General features: G+C 53.5%; 1 protein-coding gene across 1 annotated transcript; it reads right to left on the reverse strand.

Moving 5' to 3' along the window:
- Positions 1 to 1,484: 1,484 nt before the first annotated feature.
- On the reverse strand, positions 1,485 to 4,749 carry GUCA1A (guanylate cyclase activator 1A). The gene is made up of 4 exons (XM_065698365.1): positions 4,552 to 4,749; positions 2,633 to 2,782; positions 2,009 to 2,099; positions 1,485 to 1,645 (listed from the first exon to the last, which is right to left on the reverse strand). Exons 1-4 carry the CDS (start codon positions 4,747 to 4,749, stop codon positions 1,485 to 1,487), a joined length of 600 nt encoding a protein of 199 aa, XP_065554437.1.
- Between the last annotated feature and the right edge of the window lie 7,210 nt (positions 4,750 to 11,959).

An 11,959-nucleotide genomic window follows, 5' to 3' on the forward strand; every position in this document is an offset into this window, starting at 1 on the left:
TGCTTATGAGTTACAAGCATCCAATGCCAAATAACAAGACTTTCAGCTAGCCAGGAGCTCCTTCCTGGTGTCCTGTATTGCCTCACCATGAGGTGATGAAATCCCTCTCCAGGAGCAGCCAAGGCACAGCCCCAGCTCGGTGTGGAGCTGCTGCTGCTCTCACAACCTCCTTGTGCGTGTGCTGGGTCCTGGGCACAGCCCCTGCTCCTGGCACTGCTTATCAGCACCAGGAGATACAATTCCTGTGCCCAGGATGCTTTAATAAGGGGTGACTGGGGTTTATTCCGCAGGGGATGTTCCCTGAGCCCACTGTGCCGTGGATGGTACTCATTACCTGCTCAGGAATACTCAGGTGCTTGCGGATGCTCATGGTGCGGACATGGTGTCTGGCCCATCTCTAGCAGCACAGCCCTTCAAACCGTGTGCAGTTTGCTGCCGTTGTAGTTGAAACCACTCGAGGGTGCCACAGAGTGTAACTTGGAGGAGAGGTTCTGTTGTGCAGCTGATGAGACATGCAGGAATCTTCCTACAAAGCACGCACAGCTTTTCCCTCTCAGGTTACTGCCATCACAGCCCTTCCAGATATTTCAAACAGAAATACTGAATCCCAGCCTGGTTTGGGTTGAAGGGACCTTAAAGCTCCTCCAGCTCCAGCCCCTGCCACGGGCAGGGACCCCTTCCACTGGAGCAGCTTGCTCCAAGCCCCTGTGTCCAACCTGGCTTTGAGCACTGCCAGGGATGGGGCAGCCACAGCTTCTCTGGGCACCCTGTGCCAGCGCCTCAGCACCCTCACAGGGAAGAGCTTCTGCCTAAGATCTAATAGCATGCCCTGAAAGTTCAGAGAGTTGTTAAAAAAAAGGCACCATTCTGTGTTTTTAATGCTTTAAAAACAAAGAGAAGCTGCTGCATTCACCACTCCCCCTTTCCTAGCTCATCGGTGGTTTTATCTCACATGATCATTAACGATTGCTAACAGAATAATAGCAAATCGAAGCAGAAACGGCCAAAAATGCTGATCTTGTGCTCTGGAAATGTGTATGGAGAGAGAAGGTTCAGGTCTGCTGTGCAGGTTTCAGACCTGTGTCCTTTGGGGACCTCCTTTCACCGGGGCCAAGTGCCGGCAGCCCCAGGGCTCGTCCCCTGCAGACGCTGGTGTTGGCCACTGCTTGGTGTGAGGCTCTCTTGGTGCACTGTGTCCCTGCATCACACAAGAGGTCCCATTGGCAGTCCTGGGGCGAGATGTGTGCTTGCAGCACGATGAGCTGCCGTCACAGCACCCCTCTTCACTGCTGCTCTGGGCAGGACCAAGGCAGAGCCCCAGACTCCCCTGAACCATGTGCCAGGGGAGCAGTAGCTTAGGAGCAGACCCTGGTCCCTATAGTCTATCGCTGGCTGCACCAGTGCTGGGGCAGCTCCCACAAACACATTTGTTTTAAGGATGCAAAGGGGAGAAAGCAGAGAGGAAGGGAAGGCATCCCGGGAGCCTATTGGGCAGCCTCTGCCTCCTGCTCCGGCTTGTGCGGGTTCTTCCCATCGTTCTGGATCAACCGGACGATGTGTGTCAGGTCCAGGCTGCGGGTGAGGATGTCGAGCAGCACTTCATCCTTCTGCACACCCTCCATGAACTCCTCCAGGGAAAGCTCGCCTGCAGGAGCACATTGGGAAAAGGTCTGTTCAGCCCTGCAGCCTGTCTGCTCCCACTGCAGCCCCCCCCGGCGTTACATGGACCATAACATGGGGCCCTTCCTGATGTGCCAGGTCTGTGTCGTACACCCCAAACCCCATCCCGGCTAAAGCCTGCCAGTACAAGGAGGGACAGTCTGCAGTGTCCCCTCAGGCTGGCTCCAGCCCATGGAGGGGATGAGACAAACCCTCATGGGGAGCTGCTCTCTTCCAGCTCTCCTCGCATCCTGGTGTTTTGGGCCATCCAGCCTGTGGAATTGCTGTGGGCTGCGGGGCAGGGGGGCGGTGGGAGCAGGGTTTGGCTTTGCGTAAGGCAGTTCCTCACCGTCTCCGTTGATATCGATTTTGTCAAACACCATGTTTGTGAATTCCTCAGCCGTCATCGTTTCATTGCACCGGTTGATGGCTCGAATAGCCTGGAGGGGAAGAAGGACACGGGATAAGTACCGAGTGCTGTGAGGTTTGTGTACCTGTGGGTACCAGCAGCTGAGTGACCAGGTGTGAGAGACCAAAGCTGTGATGCAGGCAGTTCGGAAAGGAAAAAGTCCTTGCTAAAAAACCCCGGAGATTAAAGTCACTTAAAAAGGCAATCAATGCATTAAAAGATTAAGCGGCCGCACTGGGATAAGCCAGGAGCCGTCCACCTCTGAAAATCCTATGATTAACTTGAAGTGCTTATCTCAGCCTGGGTTGCAGTGGACGTGGTTAAACAGCCTGCGACGGCGAGACAAGGGCTTGCTGCGTGTCTGAGCGCGCAGGAGTGGGGTGCTTGAGGCAGGGCGGCCGGGCCGGTGGCACTGGCGGAGGACACGCAGCAGGTTTGGCCGCTGCCTGTTCACTTACCAGGGAGGTGTCCTTCGGGTTGGAATATTCCTGTCGCAACCGTTCCATGTACCTGCATCTAATGACCCTTGTTGTGATAGGAATGGAAAAGGCTGAGCCCGCTCACCTTGATGATGTTCAGCAGCTCTCCTCGGTCAATGCAGCCGTTCCCATCCACATCGTAGAGCTTGAAGTACCACCGCAGCTTCTGATCCACCTTCCCTTTGAGGACCAGACTCAGAGCGGCCACGTACTCCATAAAATCTATGTAGCCATCCTAAAAGCAGAAGGGGAGAATCTGAATGAGATTCGAAGCAGAGTCAGGCAGTAAGAGAATTGCCTGCCCAGTTTATGGATGTCCCCACTGGAAGAGTCCATGTGCCGAGGGCTCTGTGAGTCCACACAGGGCTCTTGTGTGTTGATAACAACCAAACTCAGTGGGTGCACATGGCTTGGGCTAAACTTCAAAGCCAGCCTGAGCGGAAGGAGCCCATACAAAGCAGTGGTAATTCAGAGGTCAAAGAGGAACAGGCTTATACAGATGAACCCTGATGGATTACCTGATGTTATCCTTTACAGCTCTTTTCTCACATGCAAAGCTTCAGGAGAGGAATGAGCTCCGGAGCTACCCCAGTGTGTTGGGAAGGAGCTGCTCTGTCCCTGTGCCATTTGTGTGTCTGCTTCACGTCTGCTTACCTCAAAAGCACAAATACTTCGATCTTTGACTTTCCTCCCCAGTGTTTGCCGAGCACCGGCTCACACCGCAGCGCTGAGAGACGTTCAGTGGGACCCACAGACGGCTCCCAGGCTGGGTTATGGTACCATTGGCACCGATGACACTGCCCTGTGATGTTCGCAGCTTCTAGGGTGCTTGCTAAAGTGCCACAGAGCGTTTTGATGGCACAAACCATTGGGATGGAAAGCGCTTTGAAGGAAAATGATACAAGCTACAAACCATGGGCAGTCAGCAATAGAGAATAAGCCAGCATTTTGTCAATGAAAGAAGCCATCAAGGCCGGTTCAGGGAGAGATCATCTGCTTTATCCTGCTGCTGCAGGAGCCAGATTAGGTATAAATTGATACTAAGCCCCATTCCCAGCAGGATTTCCTGTGCATCAATTCCCTTTTCAGGCAGGCGTTCAAACACGGGGCAGTGAACAAGGTAAAGGCTTAAAGATAAAATCATAGAATCATGAAAGGTTTGGGGTGGAAGGGACCTTAAGGCTCCTCCAGCTCCAAGCCCTGCCATGGGCAGGGACCCCTTCCACTGGAGCAGCTTGCTCCAAGGCCCTGGATGTTGCTTCCCCTTGGAGTCACAGCATCCATCTGCTTTTGTCGCATGGCTCCAGCGGGGGGAAAACAGCATTCCCAAGCTCATGCAGATGCTCTGGGACTACCCCGCTCCAGGGATCCAGCATAGCCACAGCCTGAGATGCAAAGCCTTTACACGGGGAATAAAAGGCCTGAGCTCCTTATTGTACGGGACTGAGCACAGGGGAATAAAATCGATGAAACTCTAATCCATCTGGAACTTAAAACAATAGAAAACCACACCAGGTCTGTTCTGCAAAGCAGAGCTCGTGCCACGCTTGGGAACTCGCTGTTTCTGCATGAATGCAGTGCTTGCTCTCACCCCGCTCACTTGTTCCTCTGTCACAGCACTCGATATGTAAGGATTAAAGGGCACTTCATTGGAAAGGGATCACAGACACAGATAAAACCACGCTATTTGAGTCGTTTAAAAGGAAAACATCGGCTCAGGGCCAAGTCTCATTTCCCCCAGAGCAGGCAATAAGTAAGGAGGTTTTGCTGCCATTTTTCACTGTACTTAACTATCATTTATGATACCAAGGAGATTCAGACCATCCACAGTGACACACATGGTGTCACAGAACAGTTAGGGTTGGAAAGGACCTTAAGATCACCTTGGTGCAACCCCTCTGCCATGCACAGAGACATCCACCCCACATCCACCCCAATACCCCCCATACACATCACACCCAGCGCCGAGCCCTGCACAGGCTGAGCGGGGAGGACAATATTTACCTTGTTGAAGTCAAACGTCTCGAACATTTGCTCAACGTATTTGTTGGCTGCAGGACTCAGGTTTTTCAAGCCAAAGAACTGTTTGAACTCATAGAGGGTGAGCTGGCCAGAAGGACACTCCGTCATGAACTTCTTATACCACTGGTGGCACTCGGTGGTGCTCAGCTCCTCCACGGACTTCCCGTCCATGTTCCCCATCTCCACTCACTTTGCAGCCAAAGCAATGGGTGTTTGGTGGAATCTGAGGGCTTCTTTTCGACTTCTGCTTCTTGCCTTTAGAGTCTCGGTGTCGGCGGCGCTGCAGGGATCACTTGTTGGGAAGAACCCAACTGCCCCTGTGTGGGTGATGGAGGCAAAAGCCACCTCTGCCCAGGAAAACTCCGAAGCACAAAATCCGCTTTGGACAAGAGGGTGACATTTAAGTACCCAGCAAATCCCTCCTTGGCGGCCAATGAGGCGCAGGGGGGTGATGGGCTCCTGCCAGGCATTAAGAGTTGAGGGTTAAAATAGCAGGGAGGTAAAATGGGCAAGTCTTGCAGATTACAGGGATTACGAGGGTGGAATTTTCTCTGTGATGATGTAATCTCCTAATCCACTTCATTTATGATTTTGGGGGGGGACGGACGGGTGGACACATAAGTAATATCTTTTGGGCCAAAATCAGAGCGAGAAGAAAGAGAAGAACCGCCCGGAAGTGCTGTTACTGAGGTTTGGTCTCCTCTGCCTGGAGGATTTCCAGTCTGAGCCTGAAATTCAGGAAAGGGGAGGCACCACTTCATCTCCTGTAAGAGCTGCTGCACGAGGGTAAATTTGGTGTGCTGAGACAAACATAGAAGCATAATTGCTTTGACTGGGGAAGCTTTAAGTGCTCTAAATGCAGACACCACACGCTGTGATGATCTTCTCGCTGATGCTCTCATTCCTCCCAGCTGATGGAGCCCTGCGCTCTGTCTCTTCAGTACTGGACATGGCACATCCCATGTTACCAGCACTCAGCTGATGCAAGTGCTGTTGAATGCAGCTTCGATTTTCATTTATGATGAATTACCATGTAAATATGACCACAACCAATGGTGGTTTTACCCTGATGCACAGCACGCAGGGAAGGACTGGGAGATAAAGCATAACCTTAGCATGGACCAGATCATCCACTAGTAATGAAATGGATGTGACAACTGGATCTCAACCTGCAGAGAGTCTGTCCTGTAACAATTTATATCCATTTATATAACTTTAAGACAAAAAGCCCAGCTTTTATGTGTTGCAGAGCTCAGTATTGCAAATTAGGAGTAACTCTGCTAAAGCAAGTGGCATTCTGCAGGTGTAAAACAGTTACGAAGAAGGAATTAGCTTGGGAAGAGCTAATCCTGCACTGCCAGCAGCAACAGGCACAGCTCTGCAAGCAAAGTGGTACTTTAATGGGTGCCCTGGACCTTGACCCACTGCCAAAGGGATGCGGCTGGGATAGCCCGTCCTGTGGCACAGAGAGGGGTTGCAGTACTGAGACATTCATTCATAGCAGAAAGGTTGGGTATTAAATGTGGATACAGGCCCAACAGCTCCTTCAGGTGCTTGCTAGCAGCACATCCAGTTGTCCAGGATCAGAATCCCTCACCACACTCACAGGGAAGAGCTTCTGCCTCGGATATTTCATGCTGCATTCCGGAGGAGAGCTGCAGGCGCGTGCCCCCGCGATTTCAGCTCCAATAGCATCTCTTTTCTGAGCACCACAAATGAAACGTGCTTTTCCGTTCACTACCAACAACGCTTTGCCTGTGTCTGGGGAAAGCCTAGTGAAGGAAGAAGTCCTTTCAAAGCACGAGCAGAAGCCAGGTTCCTTGTGCAGATGGGCCTGGCTGGGTCACCATTCACACAGTGCCTCCACGTAAGCTGGTAGCAACAAATGACAGGACAAACCGGACTAGGATCTGAGAGCAAAACCCACCCTGCACGTCTGTCTGAGGAGCAGTGACAGCTTCACCACCCATTCCTCACCCTGTGTGCTCACTGGTGGTCGCTCAGGCACCCGGTGGGAAGCTGAAGTCACCCCAGAACACATCGCGGGTTTCATTTCTTGGGATTTATTGGGTTTCCCTGGGGCTTTTTGCCCCGGATGGGTCTCCATTTCACAACGTTTGCACTTGGGACATCCATCACCTTCCTGGTGTGATCGGTGTCGCGGTGGAAGCGGTACCCGCACGCTGCCTTCTGCGCCGTGTAGAAGGGGCTGTACGAGTTGGAGCAAGTCGATTGGTAGAAGAGAAAATGGAAGGAACTGGGCTGACGCTTCCCATAATGGGCGACAAAAGGAATGCAGTGGGCAGCCAAAGGCCGGTCCCTGTGGTGCTGTGCTGGAGGTGGCCGGCTCTTTGGGATGGGCGGCGAGTGGGAGACGTCCTGCTTCGCTTTGGTCTCCTCTGTTCCCTTTGGTCTCTTGTGGTCTTTGCCAGGGGCTTCTGGTGGTTTAGTCCTCTATGGGGCAAAAGAACCAGACAAATGCATTGCAATTGACTGCACACTTTGCTCTCCTCCCCAGGATAGAAGGCCCTGATGCAAGGGTTATGTGCTAGTAACCAAAAAGCAGCAAGTTAAGCAAACCAGGAGAGCTTAGGGAATACCAGCCTGCTTACACCCATTGCAAAGGCAGTCAAGTAGGCAGAGTAAATGCAGGGAAGGCAGGCATTTACATTTCATAGAGCCTGGTTTGTGTTGAAGGGACCTTAAAGCTCATCCAGCTCCAATCCCTGTCATGGGCAGGGACCCCTTCCCCTCCAAGCCCCTGTGTCCAGCCTGGCCTTGAACACTTCCATTTCTTTAGCTAAAAATCAAAGGTGGTGTTGCTCAAAGTGCTTAAAGTGAGTTTAAAATCAAATGATGCCCTGGAAATACAGAAGCAGCTTAGTGGAAATAGAAGAAATCATAGTGAGAAATGCACATGGCAAGACTCGATGCACTTGATTCTCCCTTGACTTGCGTTTCAGCTGGTTATTTGTAACAGGGCAGAGGGAATATAAAGTGCTATCCAGTTTCTGATGTTCCTGCTGTCAGTCTGACCTGGCTCCCCCATTCCATCTCTTTTGGAGGATGCAATTTCTTTCTGTGTTTGGCACAAGGAACCCCAGCCCCAGATGAAGATCTCAACTGTAACAGCTATAAATGACAGCAGCGCCTGTTCCTTGTAAAGCCTGCACCTAACCACAGCTATGGCAAACCAGCCATGAAAATGGTTCAACCCCGTCTGGCCCACAAGACGCAATGGGATGTATCAGTGATGACAGAACCATAGCACTGTCCCTTGCAAACAGCCTGGGGCATCGGCTCAGCAGCCTGCAGGTCCCTCTGTGGGTGCCTACCACCACCCTGCGCCTTGCGCTGCTGTGCTCACTGCTCTTCCCAATCTCTACGTGGGTTTCCCCCTCCCGGGGATGTGCAGGGAAAGTGCCGGTTGTTGATAACGGGCAGAGCTCTTCCTCACCACCAGCTGGGTCACGTTGCTGAAGCGGAGGTCTCACGTGGAGACCTCAGAGCAGCCTTCCAGTACCTGAAGGGGGCCTATAGGGATGCTGGGGAGGGACTCCATCAGGGACTGTAGTGACAGGACAAGGGGTAACGGGTTCAAACTGAAACAGGGGAAGTTTAGATTGGATCTAAGGAGGAAATTCTTTCCTGTTAGGGTGCTGAGGCACTGGAATGGGTTGCCCAGGGAGGTTGTGAGTGCTCCATCCCTGGCGGTGTTCAAGGCCAGGTTGGATGAAGCCTTGTGTGGGATGGTTTAGTGTGAGGTGTCCCTGCCTGCGGCAGGGGGGTTGGAACTGGATGATCTTGAGGTCCTTTCCAACCCTAACTGTTCTATGATTCTATGATTCCAAGTCTTGGGGCAAAGCCAGTGCCACCAGCCCTATGCACGAGCTGTCCCTGTGGTCCTCGCTCCATTGCCAGCTTCGCTGTGCATTTACACCTCCCCTCTGCAGAGGAGGCGGTGTGGACGTGTGCCCCAAGACAACCCGTGGGGCTGAGCTGTCACCCGTGGCTGCTCCAAGGCTCTGCTTGACTGAGAAGCTATTTCTGCTGCTGTTATTTAACCGTGACTCAGTTATCTTGTGTTCATTGATGACTCCTCCGTGCTAATGGAAACTGGCTCTTCCCCAGCAATTAACTGCTTTACTCCTGGGCGTCCTAAATAAACGCTTTGCTGTCTGCCTTTATTTTTAACCCACTAAGGAGGTTTCCCAGTTTCCGTGACGCCCCGGCTTACTGGGTGCTCTATTTACTGGGTGCTCTATTTCTGTCCCCTGTGCTCCGAGCACTGCCTCCGAAACCTGGTAGGAGGGGGACACCAGCAAATTGTTTAGAAATCCCCTTCGAGGGAAATGCCCACATCCCCATGGATTCACCACCAGGTTTTGCCACCCATTTCCCCACTTTGTTTGCCAGATGCTCGCAAGGTTCCATTGCTGGAGCTCAGGACGAGTGTTATTTCAGCCAGCACTCAAACATTTTATCCCTACCTTTTCCATTTAAGTCAATGGATAAAATCACGGGATTTTGCCTCCTGAAGAGCACAGTTTGTACCGTGACCATCATTTCGGTGCGGTTTGTGTGGCCCTGCCCCGGACACGGATTTGTTCCGAAACGATCCTGTTCACATGCATGCATGATTACAGCTCGTGGCCTTTCTCGCTTCGGAAGATAAGAGACAAGTACGCACACGACCGCAACTGCGTCCACCCAGCAGGGAGGTGCTCGTGTTATTAAAGCAGTGCAGTTGGGGTGGGGAGCAGAGGCCGTGGCTGCTTTGCAAACCCAGCTGCTAAGTCATGTAGATGCTTCTGAGATGTGCAAGCCTTGCATGCACTCGGTGATGGGGGCTGACAGCCGTTCCCGGTGACAGGCAGGGTACCGTGCCTTGTGAAGCACTCTTGTGATGGGGTTCGGCTGCCCCGGGAGTTGCTGCTCATCCCTCGGGGCACCTAAAGCTTGGCAGAAGCATCCTCCCTGCTGGGGGAGTGCATCTGCTTCCGTGATCGCTGTCTTTGAGGGGAAGCACCAGCTCGATGTCCACAGCGCTATTTCTGGCACTGCCAGAGCTCAGTGGCTGAATGAAGAATCCCACATAATCCTATTGCATGCAGCATGTGTTTAGAGATCCCTAATCCCTGCTAAACTGCTTGCTGTCTGTCAGGGAACATCCTCACAGGTGGGGTCACAGAGAGAACAATGATTTCAGTATAACAAGGGATCACCAAGGGTTCGGGCTTCCGTTCTAGATGAGGGTTCCCCTGCCCGTCCTGTCCTGTGCCGCTGTCACCCCCCTTGCCCTGCAGCAAGGGAGCCCTGATCCTGCAGCTTGTCCCTATGGAGCCATCCCAGGGCTGTCACACGCGGTTTGCTCTGAGCTCTCAGCAGATGCTGGTGGTGCCGCAGGGGCGGGACGAGGCATCACACCAGCACCACCAGGACCCTTCCATCCCGGCCACCCGAGGAAGGGGACAGGGAATGCGGGATCCCTCCTGCCCAGCCGTGAGCTCCCACCTGCGAGGCCATCTCCCTGCTGCGGACCAGCACACAGGGACCCCGGCGCACGGGACCGTCTGTGCTGGAGCTGGGGGCAGCGCTGCCGCGGCTGCTGGGGCCATTGTGACCATTGGGGCCACTGCGACCATGAGGGTGGGAGCTGTCACAGCGGGGCCCAGGCTGAGCAGGGCTGCTCGGGCACGGGGTGCTGGGGAGCACAGGGGGTCAGCCATGGAGACGAGGAGGGAGCTGCTTCTCCTATGGGACAAGGGAGGGTTTGCATCCGACCGGAGCCACCGCTGCTGCCTGTCCGTGGCAGGAGGGTTTCTCCTCCCATCCTTCCCCAGGTCTGGATGAGGATCTGCACCGCACAAGCGCTTCACACACCTGCAGATGCACCCTATGCATCTGCAGGGTGCAGCTCCTCACGCTGATGCGAAGGCAGATTGTTCTGGGGTGTTTACCTGCAATAGGATCAAAGGCAGCCTCACACTGTGGCGTGTTACATCAGAGCAGAGCTCACATGGCCATTTCTATGCCATAAAATCTGATGGCGATCTTCCAAGTGCTTTCCTGAGCTCTGTGCCAGGCCCACCTTTAGCTGTGTGGCCTCGATGGAGATAGGAGAGTGGCACTCGTCCTCCCTTCGAATAGCAGCCGTACCACCGCGCTGCGCATCTTTGCTGCCCCTTTCACATTAATGCTTTGCCCAAAGCAAACCTTCCACACCGCTCCTGCAAGCCCTGGGCTTTCCCTGGGGTGAGGTCTGTGCTTTGTTAGGAGGAGGGAGGTCGAGAGCAAACGTTTTTCACCTGGAACAGACAGACAGGAGGGTGCACATGAGCCCCTGCAGAGCGGCTGAGCAGCCTGTGTTCGCTGGGGTAATAAATTCACCTTGGAACACGCAGCCCTTCACGGTGAGGAGTGTGTTTTCCAACGCGCACCACCCAGGGTGAGGCTCAACCATCGCTGGCGGTGGCTCGGGTACAGCTCCCAAGCCCAGAGCTGCTCTGGAGTCCCCCCTGGCCCAGGGCAGAGCAGTTCTTCGGGGGCTGAATCACACCTTCCTCATCCTGCAGAGCATCCCTGCGGCCCTGCAGCCCCTTTGATGTGTCTCTGGTGCAATGACACTTTGTAGGACACCGCCGTGCACGAGCCCAGGCTTTCTCATTCCATGGGATTTTATTGGCTTCTCTTCTTAAAATAGCTCCTCTTTTCTTTCCCCTTTTCCTTCACTTTGTCTGCATATCCTGCTCAAATTCACCCAAAGACTGAATATCAGCAAGCACATATGTCCTGCCTATCATAGAATCCCAGAATGGTTTGGGTTGGAAGGGAGCTTAAAACCCATCCAGCTCCAACCCCTGCCACAGGCAGGGACCCCTTCCACTGGAGCAGCTTGCTCCAAGCCCCTGTGTCCAACCTGGCCTTGAGCACTGCCAGGAATGGGGCAGCCACAGCTCCTCTGGGCACCCTGTGCCAGCGCCTCAGCACCCTCACAGGGAAGAGCTTTGGCTTAATATCTAATGTCAATCTGCCTTGCCAGGTCCTTCGTTTCATCCAATTTCTGCTTTCAAGAGCTGTCAGTGAATTTTCTTTACATGTCTGGGGTTCACAGGGTTGGGTCCTGCACTGAGCTGTCTGGGGGAATGCCGTTTCCCAGTTTCCATTCTCTTCCTGCTCTTGCCTGCAGGCAGGACAATCCCTTTTCCTCCCATCCCATCTGAAACACAACTGTCGGTCCCTGTGGCGTGTTCCCGGGCAGATGTCTGCAGGATTGTCTCCATTCCCTGTCCCACACAAGCCGCAGTTAAGATAACTGTCAGCAAGGCGTGAGTCCCACTAATTGCAGGTCATGTGCATGGCACAGAGCTGTCCTTTCCGCAGCACCGCT

The sequence above is a fragment of the Lathamus discolor genome, chromosome 19 (genome assembly GCF_037157495.1).
Source record: "Lathamus discolor isolate bLatDis1 chromosome 19, bLatDis1.hap1, whole genome shotgun sequence".
Classification (NCBI taxonomy): Eukaryota; Metazoa; Chordata; class Aves; order Psittaciformes; family Psittacidae; genus Lathamus; species Lathamus discolor.